General features: G+C 37.7%; 1 protein-coding gene across 2 annotated transcripts in view; it reads right to left on the bottom strand.

Annotated features, from left to right (window-relative positions):
* Positions 1-13309, bottom strand: part of RSU1 (Ras suppressor protein 1) — a 120968-nt gene that overhangs the window by 85725 nt on the left and 21934 nt on the right. For both annotated transcript variants that reach the window (XM_026087145.1, XM_026087146.1), the window contains exon 4: positions 1018-1138. In XM_026087145.1, the coding sequence (XP_025942930.1) occupies positions 1018-1138 (121 nt within the window). The remainder of the gene's footprint in view (positions 1-1017; positions 1139-13309) is intronic.

The raw sequence follows: 13309 nt of genomic DNA, 5'->3' as shown, positions 1-13309 counted from the left end.
AGGATGTGCTAGAGACCTAAAGAGACCAAATAAAGACCAGAGACATTTGCAGAAGAGAGACCATCATGAAAACATTTATTTACATTTCAGCAGTTCAGGATGCAATTCAATTATCAGCACTTTACAAAGTTATTTAAAGCAGGAAACATAGGCCCTAGTCAAAGTCATTTGGGATTTTAAAAATTTTGAAATTCTCCATCTCATTGAGGTGTTTGGAAGTTTGATTTGTTTAAAATACAAACATTTATGTCTATAAGAAGCCTATGAAGCCAAAGCTTCCCTCTACCAATGCTTTCCTAGGTAGCTGCATTTTAATATGTCCAATTAGTTCTGAAAAGGTTCTATGCTTTAGGTTTTTGGGGGTTTTTTTTTCCTTTTTTTTCTTTTAATTTTTCCTTTTCTAAAGCCTTTTGCAATAATTGTAGTTATAGTAAAGTATGACCAACTCTACTGGAATAAGATGCCTGAGCACTTAACAGGAGTGTTTCCAACTCCTGTTCCATTAGTATTACCTCTTGGAATTATTATCAATGCCACATTTAAAGACTTGCTGTTTCTTTACAGATTCAATAGAAATTGAAGTTTCTTTAATCTCAGATTTTGGACTTTGGGATTAAAGTCCCAAATTAACATTAAAAAAGCTAAAACAAATGCTGAATTTTCTACAAAGCAGACCAGGAAATAGGGCCTGGCTTTTTTGCAGTGACCACAGAATTAAGAAACAGTCATTAGGAAAATAAAATTCAACACTTGTTAAATTTGGCTTCAGTATTAGACAAATGTGAGTTGCTGCTGCCCCTAAATGGTTATTAGTATAACAAAGCAACAAGTGCTTCATCCCTATGTATCTGATTATACAGGACACTAGGTAGAGACTCTGAAGCCACAACTACAGTTATAATAAACACTTTCAAAGAGACAATTTAATGGCAAAGAAAAAACAAGTGTTAGATTCAGTTGTAGCAACTGGTTTGACAGAATTTCTATTACAGCAAATTTTTGCATTAAGATACGTACCCAAGATTTAGGTGTTTGAGCTTCTGAAGGCTGCTAATCTGCGTAGGCAGCTCCTCAATCTGGTTGTTGAAGAAGTTGAGCACTTCTATGTTTCTCAGGTCTGCGATGTTTGCTGGTACAGCTGTGAAAAAGTTTTCACAGTGAAAGACTAATTATAGCAAGCAATCTAGACTGTAGATGCTCTGGTAGCACCTGTCTTTTGTTCTGTTTGTATAATGGCTGACAGTAGAAACAGGGTCCCAGAACACAGCATCTAAGAGCTATTGGAATAAAAGTAGTTCATATTCAGAGAGCCTCATATCTGGAATCTATTTTCACTGCTGACAGCAATCGCTTTGTACTCTTCAGAAAAGAACTGTTAGTGTTGTAAGATATTTTGACTAATAAAAACGCCATTGCAGAGATAGACAAGCACCACAAATGTTTTCACTGACTAAAAAAGTAGGAGGTATTTCTGTGTCTGTATAGCACCAAATACAGATACGATGCTCAAAAGAGCAGAGCCTAAGATATTTGGATCATTCCATTATTTGAGTCAAAAAATGGATGACTCTAGTAGTTAGACCAAGAAGGTCTTTGACAGCAAAGCTGAAACAGAAGTTCACTCCAAGCAATAGCCCATTCTGCTCACTGCTTAAGTAATCTGAGTTCTTGTCCATTTAAGACTCAAAAGTTACAACTTAAGTTCAACTCTAAATGATGAGCGGTTCAGCCAAGCCAGTTTTTGATCATCTCCCATGAGTGAAGAACTGATCAATACACATCAATGATTACATTACATTAGTAACAGATCAGTGTCTGGTTATTATCTAGAAATAAGAAAAATAACGCAGAAGTACAACATGAATACACCTGTGCAGATAACAGGTTAAAAAAACTATTTCAATTTGCATCTTTTTTCCCCTTAAAGGGGAATTTAAGCACACAGATGAAGTATACATAAGGGAAGGTTGACAAATTGCTTGCACTGAAGCTTGCACCTGTGTTCAATATTCACCTTCGTTCAGTGTTAACTTTGACTGCATCAGAAACCCAGAGAGTGCACATCTAAATAATTGCAAGTTTTTATGAGGCCATGATTTTCTTTTATTTGTTGGCATGAGGCAACCTCCATCTTAGAAAGGAGTCAATGTTTACAAAGCAGAACATTATAGTATGTCACATTTACTAGATTATAAGCATAATTACATTGTTCATAATAATAGGATCCCTAACAAACATTCTAATTACACTGCATAAATATTATTCACTATTGAGGGTTATATTCATTGCAGGAGATGTTTAGCATACTTTTTAAAGGCAACTCTGAATATTTAAAAGCCCTTACTTTGTGGTAGGTTCTAACTGGTCCATGCCTGTCTGTCACTCAATGATGGTAAAAACTACATGCCTTCAAAAAGTAAAGGGTAATGTACTACTTCTGCTGTTTCAAATTATTCCCTAACTGAAGTTAACTGAGGATTTTAATTGACATAACTCAGCTGTTTCCAGCCTCAATATTTCACCAGAACAGTAATTACCACTATTAAAATGTTTTCCTTTCAGAAATTAGACTTTATAATCTGACTTTGATGAGATGGAATGAACTGGCAATTAGTATTTCTGCTCTTCTCACAGTGATACTGTGTTTAAGAACAAAAATCCAGAGTACTAGCAAATAAAGGCTTTAGTTTAGTCACAAAACCGAAACAATTCAGAGCCAAATGCAATTCTCTTGAACTTGCATTGCTGATGCAATTAAATCCTGGTCTGAAGGTACTGGTCTTTTAACAGGATGAGAGATTTCACTCTCCTAGAAAAAACAGTTCAACTTAAAGCCACAAGTTATACTAACTGTGATGCAGAACTAGGTTGCGGGACCACGGAAACAAGAGCCCCGCAATCAGGAGGCCAAGCTTACCAAACCTGCAGTCAGCTGGGCTGTCTGTCAGCTCTGTATTTCAATTACTTAGTCTGAACACCATCGCAACAAGATGATCAAGAAATTAAGAAGCTATTATCTAAGAAATTGAAAGTTCTCAAAGTCAACTAAAAAAAGTACATCTTATACCAAGGACTACCATTACAAGGACAGAAAGCCTAAGAAATTTCTCTGATCTTCGTGAGAGGCAGGACTGCAGAAACTGTGAGACTATGGWGACAATTTCTCAGTGCTATCCCAATGCAAAGAAAGCCAGCAGCATGAGACATGCACTTATCCAGTTGAATCAGTGCTGGTTAATGGGCATCCTCCATTCAATCAGTCCCATTCACAGTGGATTTAGCAACCTAAAGGCCTTTGCATTATGGAGATCACTGTTTTGCATATGCAAAACTGTTCTGCATCTGTTAACAAACCACAATGGTGGGGGCAGCAAATATCCTCCAAGTGCCCTGATAGAGTCCAAAGAATAAGTGCTAAAAAGTTGGACTGAGTTACTGAGCTGACTTGCACTACTGACACTCATTTAGTGGACCTGCCCTTTCAAACACCTGTCCAAATGATCTAACAGATTGTTCTCCCCCCAAGAATAAATGAATTCCTAAGTTTGTATCATGTCACTTAGGTCTTAAGTTAGGAGGTGGTGAAGAGAGGAAGAATTATTTCAAGGAAAAATACGAACTGTTTTTAAAGCTATGTCTCTGTCTGGAATAAAAAAGTGAAACTGTCTGGGGAAAAGGTGACAACTGGAGTTCAAGGTAGGAAGAAAGTAGCTTCCAGAGATTTGTTCATGAAGCATTAAAGATTACAGCATCAAAACGATCCATAGCTTAAATGGGTTACTGCAGTTAGTCTCAAATTCTGCTTGGTCATCCCACTTGCAAATATGGGCGAAAGCTTCATTGGCTAGTTTATCAGAGGCTTTTCATTTGGTTTTCTTTTGTCAGGGCAGGGGTGTAAGTAGGTGTCCCTTGTGAACAATAGCAGCTGTGGCCTTGCACACTGTCTGTTAAGTTTCTGATATATCTGTATAATTGCTGCATATTGGATTTTATATTGTGAATCACACTTAGGATACCAGTATATTATTCCTTCCACCATTATTTTCTCCAAGCCATACTAAAAGCTGCATGGGTAAACAGATTGAGAGGAGGGAAAGACTAATAATTTAGTAAAGAATTTGGAAGACATACTTTGTGTCTGTTAAAACAAAATAGAAAATCCCACCCCACTATGGTACTTTTTGGTTTGGATGGAGGGGCTGAAGATATTTGGTGGGGGAGGAAAACATGGAAGAGTAGCTTGAAACCAGGCCTGCAGTAGGAAAGAGAGCATTTTTTCCTATAACAGCTTATTTTCTGGTTCAACAAATCAGATTCATCTGCAGCATAAAGGTATGCTCTCTTGGATTCAAAGGTAAGAAGACTAAAATTAATTCCCAGACTGGTCTTTTAGCTAAACTGCACAGGTTCAGTATCTTCAGGTCTAAAGATCTGAAAGATCTGATATAGTAGTCAAGAAAAGCTGACTAGGTACATAACATGGTTCTTTGTTCCAAACTTTACATGTCTTAAAGTGTGTCCCCATTGGCATCCTACTGTTACGTCTCCAAATTCTTCCCAGATATATAGCAGACTCTGCCAAATCCTAAGAAATCCATGTTCTGGCACTACTGAATTCCACTCAAGTCACCCTCTTATCATGAGCTGTGAGAATGAACTGTCAGCATCTTGGTTCCATTCAACCCACATATTTACAGTAAGATCCACAGTGTCTTAACAACTCTTTTAAGACCATCTGCTGCCCAGTGTCATTAACAACTAAACTCCTCCTCAGCAAATGCTAGCAAAATTTGGCAGTCCAATGCCTTTGCATTCTCCTGTGAAGCTTCAGTCATATCATGAAGCCCCATTCATATCAAGCCACACCTCATAAAGCCAGGAACAGCTTCCTTCCTCCTGGTCAATACTGGAGATTGCATCCAGTGATTCACTATGACAGCCATAGACTTCACCCTTAATTCAATAGCTCGGTTAAGAAAGAAAGAATCTACAAGCTGCATGTCAAGGAATAAGAAGACCTTCTACAGAGTCAAAATGAGAATTTGCAATTTGTTATGCTTCAAAGGGTTTAAAAACAAATAGGCTCTTTTTTCCCCTCTGAAGTTAGTGGTGATTCTTTAGGAACTAAAATATCATATTCTAATCAGAGGAGCCTTTCTTTCAAGGCAGATTTCCAAATTTTATTCCTACATAAGAAACAGATGTTGAAAAGTTCTGATATGATTTCTGAAACATACACAGGAAGGATTAAATGCTACTATTCAAAGCCTGTATAGCTCCACATCTGAGTATCTTGGATCCGAACCTTAGTTCTCTCTCCACATCCAGAACTGGAAGCTATCATTAGACATCTATCTTGCTTACTTTCCTAGAAGTCTGATGTTGCCCTCTGTTGGGGAACAGATACCAGGTTAGACAGACCTTTTATCTGAGGCAGCGATCATGCAGAGCAACACAGTAACAATGTTTAAAGCAGGCATGGAATTACAAGTGGTTCAGAGGTAACTGCTTCCAATAAAGTAGGGAGTCAGACAGTTCTCATAATAGTATTTTAGCACTGACTGACATTTACATCCAGCTCCTTTCGTACATCCAGCATCTGTGAAAGGAGGAAGATCACAGAAAAAAATGGAAGATGACAAAAGAAGGTATATTAGTATCTGGGTTTTTTTATTTCTTTTCAGTTCCACTCTGCCACTGCTCTGTCATTGATAGAGGTTTTGGTACAATTCCTCTTGCGGTGGCAGAGCCCTTCATACAGCTGAAAATGCACAGGCTTTCTGATAAATTCTCTATTTCTGCAAACAAACTCCAGGATTTTTTCCATTTAAAGCTTCTGTGAAGTACTGGAAAACAAGAATCCTCACAACTTTAAAAGTAAACACACTCAAGTGTTTGCAGGATTAACTCTTCATTTGCTTTTCACCTAAAAGGTAGASTCTTGCCAGTTTTTGTATTTAGTAGTAACTGATTTACAATACACATCTCAAATTCCTGTACTTGCTAAAACAAAATTATACAAAATTTTAGACTAGGAAACCTAGATTGAAGAAGTGACAAAGGAATGAATAGCCACCCAAGTGGACAACCAAAATAATTCGGTAAAAATACAAGTCTCCATGAGAAAGACAAATGGCATGTAAACTGAGATAAGCATTCCAATTCATTTATATTTTAACCTGGATTTTTCAAAATAAATATTATCATACTTCAGCCTGGAAAACAGTATCTCTAACATTTGCCTATTCATAAAACCATGTACAAGTAAGCTTATTTCCTTCTCAAATATAATTCAATGGCTTCAGAAAAACTCCCACTGAATTCAGTGGATTTTGAATCAGATGTCAAGTGAATTAAGAATTTTAATTATGTAAAATAAGTTTAGTTTTTCTTTGACATCCACATTTTCAGAAATATAAGCTGCAGAGTCGATGGTTTTTTAGAATGTTTCTTTAGCTGATGAACTAATTATGCAGTACCAAGAACATGACATTCAGTAGTATTCCAAATCTTTAAAGGTTCTAGGGGAATATTTATCCAGAAGAGCTATTAAAATAGTACTACTTGTCAGAAAAGAGATTTATATGACTATGCCAGTTTCTCATTAAGCTGTTCCACTTATAAGCTGGTCAAGAGTAATACACAGTAAAGAACTTAATACAGAACTTATAAAGCTGCTGTTAGTCCTGGTAGTCCAATGTAAATCCAAATTTAGTTTCCCCCCCCTCCAAAAGCATGAATGTACTTTTTAAACCTAAAGTAAAATCTGATGGTTACAATATAATACACCCAATTCTGCAAGCTGTTATTAATCCAGTTACTGTCAACAGGAACCTTCCATGAGTAAGGACCCCTTATAGTAAAGGTCACAAAGACATGAAATGTTACTCACATTTCACGGGGAAGGAAGAATTTAAAATACTAAATATATAATGCATTCTGTGCACCCAGTATAACTGTATTCATAGAGCTGGAGTCATGTTTAGATTTATTTGACAAGGATTCTCCTACTGAGAGAGAAGCAATCAACTCCAGCAAAATGAGAGAGGAATTAGCAGGAGAATACACAGTTTTTGTTTTAAATATTCATAGGTGTGCTGACATCATACTTGGCAGTTAAGAGAATCCTCTTCCCAAGTGAAGCATACAGCACTTAATTTACACATCATGTAGTTCAAATTTCCCCTTTTGCCCTCCCTCCCCACTCTTCCAAAGATGAATACTAACCTCCTTCACATTGAAAACATTAAAAACAAACTTGTCTCCTCAATCTTCAGCTCTTTCCAGAAATCAGCGGAGTTCTTTTTTTACAATTATCCACAGAAGCACTGCAGTTACCAATATGCTCTTATGAACATGTTTCTCCAGATTATACTATAGCTGACTGATCTGCTACTGTGCTAACAAAGCAATTTAATCAATAAACAGTTTTAATTTAGAAGCCAGAGTCTAAGGAGAAATGCTGTGAGCACAGGGAAAGCAAATAACAAATTGGGAATGAAGTGGCATCTAGTGAAGAGCAAGAGAAAGGACAAAATGCATACTGGTCTCTGAGAAGAATGCTTAAGATGCACGTAAGAGTTTGGAGAGAAAAAGCTAGGAACCAGGGACGGAGGTTAGAAAGGTTTGAAAATACACCATCTAACAGTAAGGAACTGCTACCACACCAAATAGCTTATAAAAGTCTGATTTTATAGCAGCAAGGGATAATACTATTTGAGGGTGGGTGGGTATGAAGATATGGATATAAGGTTGTCCCCTCATTTCTACATGTAATCCTGAAGAAACCAGAATATTAGCCAAGCTTTTCAAATGAATTTGACATGTAAGCACTTTTAGTGGACCACAGCATTTTCAGCTTTAGTAATTGTTTTGTGAAGAGTGCACAGTTCAGCCAAGGTGATTTACTATTTTCTTTTTATGCTAGAAGAAAAATTGTGTGATACATCATGCAAAAAAGTTGAAGAATACAGGCTAGATTTCCTTGTTACAGGTCAGATCATCTATATGCATTGATATTTCAACAGCAGGGAATGGCAGCTGGTGGTACAGAATGAAGTTGACAAAAATAACTTCTGCAGGACTGAAGAACTTTAACTAGTAGTGTTAAACTGAGATTTATTAAGCTTCCACCAAATACAATTACAAATGGTCTCACTAAGTATCCATGAGACTTTCAGGTGGATAGTTGTTTAAGCATGTTCTTTTCAGAGTTTCACACAACTGCACAACATCGGGCTTCAATTAAATGAAACTAGTTGAAGCTCAGCATCCTCACCTTCCCCTCTGTCAGTATTCTCTTTACTCCAGTCCAGACAGCAGAACAAATAAAGGTCAGACCTCACAGGTCAAGGTCACTTCAGCTTCTTGCTCAGSAATATATACTTACCTGCCTAAAAGAAGCTTGCTTAAAAAACTCAGCTTTCACTGTAAGAGTATCTAATAAGTAGTCCACAATTTTTAGTCTGCTTTATTGTGCAGTTTTACACTGTTTATATCACTGAAATGCCTGTAAGAAGTCTGACTCCTGCAGGACTGTTTTGCACTGCTACTTGGGTCAGCTGACTTCTTCCTGCCATTCAGCATCATGTAGGCTGCCATGCGGCCACATTTCTCAGGGAGACCAGTCATCTCAACATGCAAAGGGAAGGGGCAGCAGTAAAGCTCGCTGTTCAAAAGCGACATCAGCACACGTATGCACATGTGTTGTTCTTATTTCAGCTCTCAGAGCTGGAACTGAACTCAGCGCCTTCCTGTTTTGGGCTCCCTACACTCACAAAGCAGTACTTAAGACAGCTTCTTTGAATCTCTATGGTATACAGTTGCCCTTGTGACTGTACAGTAACTGGTTCCAGCCTTCAGCTAACCATACTTTTTCAGTTTCCAGGTACAGACAGATATTCCTCATAGACAAGAAAAAACACGTTACAGCAAACTGCCCATCCTCGGATAAAGATCAGAAAACTATTTCACCCTACGAATTTTGTTTTACAGCATTTTTGATAGAGGGCACCAATGGTACAGTATAAGAGGCCAGATGGATCAACGATCTGAAGGGAAACACTATAACATTATCCACTTCAAACCAACACACCTGGTTACTAGAGTAACCAGAACACCACACATAAAATGGAGACCAAGAAAAGAAAAAGGAAGGAGTAGGCATGAGGAAAAATTACACTGGAGTATCTCAAAGAGGTTAAAAAGTGGTCAGGAAAGAGCAAAGGACAGCAACCCAGAAGAAGGAAGATGACAATAGAACATGACAACAGGTACTAAATGGAAGGTGTCAAAAGCAAGATAATTGCTCCCAATCTCTCATCATTCAGTCATTTGATGACATTGGGCAAAGAGTCAGAGCAAATTCATAAAAATAGTCAGGAGAGAGTTATGAATAGCAGAGAACTTTTGAGAACGTTTAAAGGCAGCACAAGACTATGGTGAAACTAGCAAGTACAGGATCATCTAAGGCTAAGGTGACCGAGGAGGATAGCAAAACTAAGATACTGTTTGCCTTTTAGGTGGTGATGAACAATTGCTACTACAAATGAAATGAACAGCTAAAGATATTTAAACAGTGACCTCTAATGGACACATCACATAATACCAGTATTTCTGGTGAGAGCAGAAATACTCAAGGACTCCAACTATGACCGCACATTGGTGCAAAAGCCAGAATCTCTGAATAGATTCTTCAAGTGATTAGTGATCGTTATTCTAATAGGCAGATAATTCAAATAATTTTATTACAGTAGTTACTCACAAGCTATCAACTGCAACTTACAGCATATCCCTATAATAAGTGAAAATAAAACACATGAAGTTAGCAGCATAACAATTGTGTATGCATGACCAACGCTCAGTTTTAAGTTATAACTGTTGCCAATGCAAAAATAACCCTTAACATCCCAGCCTGCTTTCCAGTCACATTTTCCTCTCCATGCAGTACAGGGCTGAACTGCAGTTAATCTGAAAGCTCTTCAAGCACACTTTCGGTTCATGCTACAATACAGGGCTTTTAATTGTTTAACGTCAACAGCGTACCAAACAGTGACTCTATTGGATGTGAAGTTATTTTCATACACTGTAGGTAACTGAAGAATACCTTGAGTTAGCACAATGGTCTGAAGTCTAAAGCTTCAGTACTAATTCACACTTTGTGGCAAAACAGTTCACAACAGCTGCTCTGTAATGAAAAAAGCCAGGTAAGGCATAAGCCATAATATACATGCTCAGTCTTAGATGTTTCCTAAAAAAGGAATTTTCTTTATTGCTAATTCCATTAGAGCTCACTTACAAATCTAATGGCATGAAGACACCAAAAAGCAAAGCCTAATCTGCCCTGCTGACTTCAGTTTTAGCCTATAAAGGTACCTTCTTTCCAGTCAGAGGCAGCCACTTTGTTTTCTAGTACACCTAATTTTTTAAAAAGCTAAGCTCTCAAAATCAAAGCAACATGAATGAAGATTTGTCTACTCCAATAAATAGAAGCTATACCCAACCTTAATCATAGCTGGGAAGAAACCCACACCCCCTCATCTATTATATTTTCCCTCCCAGAGCACCAAAATATGTTGCTTGAAATCACTTGCTGCCAAGTCCCAGAGTAGAGAAGACAACCAGTCCTTTACAATTTCCTCTCCCTGCTCTGAGCTCCCTTGGACATGCCTTTCTTCTTCAGTTCCTAACATCTCTCCTCCAGAACTGGCATGAGACCATGAGCTTTAGCCAAAGAGGTTTGAACAAAATAGGATGTTTGATTTCAAGAATTTCTACAAGCAATTCCTGGATGCAAAACTTCAAAAGCCTCATGTAACTCCAAATTGTTAGAAACAACTTGAGTTACAATTGTTCCACAAGAATTCTTGGAAACAAATTGCTGTTGGAAACAGCAGAACATGCTACTGGCACAGCCACCCCAACAACCATGTCTGGTACATCCACCATGCAGCAGCAACCTAAGAGGAAGAACACTGGGTGGCCCTGCAAAACATGCAAGTCTACACTGACACTTGAGTTTCATTTGCCACTCCGCATAGGGTTGCCAGAGAGAACAAGTAGCCAAGGCAGTTTCCTTTTAAGTCTGTAGCAAAAATCCCGCTTAAAAACTTAAGAGTAAAGCAGTCCTAAGTAGGAGTGCAAAAAACTTAGTAGAATGGAGATCCATAAAGATATTAGTGTTGCACAGAAAGCGTGAAACAGTATTTGCAATTAGCCAGACTGATCAAACCTGGTTTCTACAGGAGCATGTCCTGTGGCTCTAACTCCCTCCTTCCCTCTCTAGCACAACAATCCTAATTCCCTACCATTATTCATGTCCCTATTAACAACCCCAAGAGCAGATGAACGCTACCTATATACCACTCAGCTCCCACCAGATCAAACAAAGACAACTTAGTTACATCCACCCAAATTAACCCACGACACTGAAGGACTGATCCCTACTACTCAGTCACCGACTTCCACAGATCTGAGGAACTTTTATCAAGGACTTTATTCTGTTTTCAATTTGATGTTAGCCAATGGATTCAAAAGATGCTGGGTCAGAGCAGACAACTTATGCAGGCTAAGTGCATAAGCCCAACTGTCTTTAATTTTGCTTCTCAGCAAAGTTTGGCTCCAAATGATGGAGCAAAAAAAAACCAAAAACCAAAAAACACAGTATAATATATAGAGATAATTGGCCCATGTGTCTAAAGTAAGTTGAAAACAAAGACAAGTACTCACTTTCTCCCTCTACTTTCAACTGATTTGTCACTCAAGACCCTAAAATGGGATCATACCAGGCTTCCAAGCACTTATGCAACAACTGGCTCAGCAAGACTGCAGAATCAAAAATATTCAGCCTCCCTAGAGTTTTTGCTTCTGATTTTGAAGCTGTTCAGAAGAAAAAAACCCCACGAAGCAGCAAAAGGAAGAACTGAAGCGCTTCAGAAGTAACCTGGAACAGAAGCAGCAAGTTCAAGATTCCTTCATTAGCACAGCACTGGACAGCTGAAAAAACAGCAAAATATACTCTAAAAAAGTCAATGTGATTTGACTACTTCTGATAAGGAATGATTTACAGACAGTGCAAAAGCACTAGCAGTGTGAATGGCATACTAATAACATTAACAAAAGCATGCCACAAAAATATTCCAAGCAGTATGATGGATTTAATAGTGTCATCCTCATACTTGTTAATGAAACTTTGCTTACTTTTAATAGATTTGGCTGGCAAGTATGAGATATGGTTACATAAAAATATGCATATCCACTTTTTACATATATTTATTCTTCCAGATAGACATATTTACTCTAAACAGCAGAAAAAACAGCAAGCAGAACATTCATTTAAATGGCAGAAAACTGTAGAAGATGCTAATATGACCTTAGTGTAGCATGTCAAGTGTCACTGCCACCAGCTTCCTAGTCATTTTAAGAACAATCTGCTAAGACAATTAACTACATTGCACAAATGATTAGGTCAAGCATGTCAAATATGAGAATATGAACTTGAAATTTAGCCTTTAAAAGATGTGTGCTGTCTGTTTAAATGTCTACATCACAGTTTGTGAAAGAACAGTAAATTCCTCACAAACCTTTATGAGTTACTTTCCAGGAAAAGCAGGTTTTTTGTTTTTTTGTTTTTAACCTTTCTATAAAGAAACCCAAACATCACAATTAGGTAGGTTGACAGTATCCCTTTTTGAGGGAACAGATACTTGCTTCCATATTCATATACCCTACTGATCTAAGTGCTACTTTCTTCTAAAGTAGCAGATAAAACTTTTTTAAAAATACTTTTAATGAATCACAGTTTTAAAGTAGTGGTAGTCCAAAAACTGGTATTTTGAAAACACTGCTTTAAAAAACTGGAGCTGTCTGGATTTTTCTTGAATAGTTGAAATTAACCTGAACACATCTTTCTTGAGCACCCCATGTTACCATAGGTTTTTCACCTTCCAATTGGGCCTTCAGCTGAAGGCTTCCAACTATGACATGGGTTATTTATTTAGCTTTCAATTTTGGCATTCATGCTAAAGTATGCCATGCTCTCCAGGTTCAATTCACAGACAGCCAAGTGTTCTTTGATCAAAGTTTCCTTGCAGGAGTTTCACCTGCCTTTTCCTCAGACCAAGGTAGAGGTCTGCTCCATGCCCCAGCCAGTTGTCTGCTCAGCTAAATTCACCCCAACTGCATTTAATATTTGTAATGTGTCACATGCAAGAGGTGATTAAGCCCTTGGAAGTCTATTAGCTTTCAAGACTTGTAGGTTTGTGGGGTTTTTTAATTTTTTTTTTTTTATTACACACCCCAGAGAAGGGAA

Source organism: Apteryx rowi, unplaced genomic scaffold (genome assembly GCF_003343035.1).
Source record: "Apteryx rowi isolate R43461 unplaced genomic scaffold, aptRow1 scaffold_704, whole genome shotgun sequence".
Taxonomy (NCBI): domain Eukaryota; kingdom Metazoa; phylum Chordata; class Aves; order Apterygiformes; family Apterygidae; genus Apteryx; species Apteryx rowi.
The sequence above is the reverse complement of the archived record's forward strand: the minus strand, read 5'-3'. Positions and strand labels throughout refer to the sequence as shown.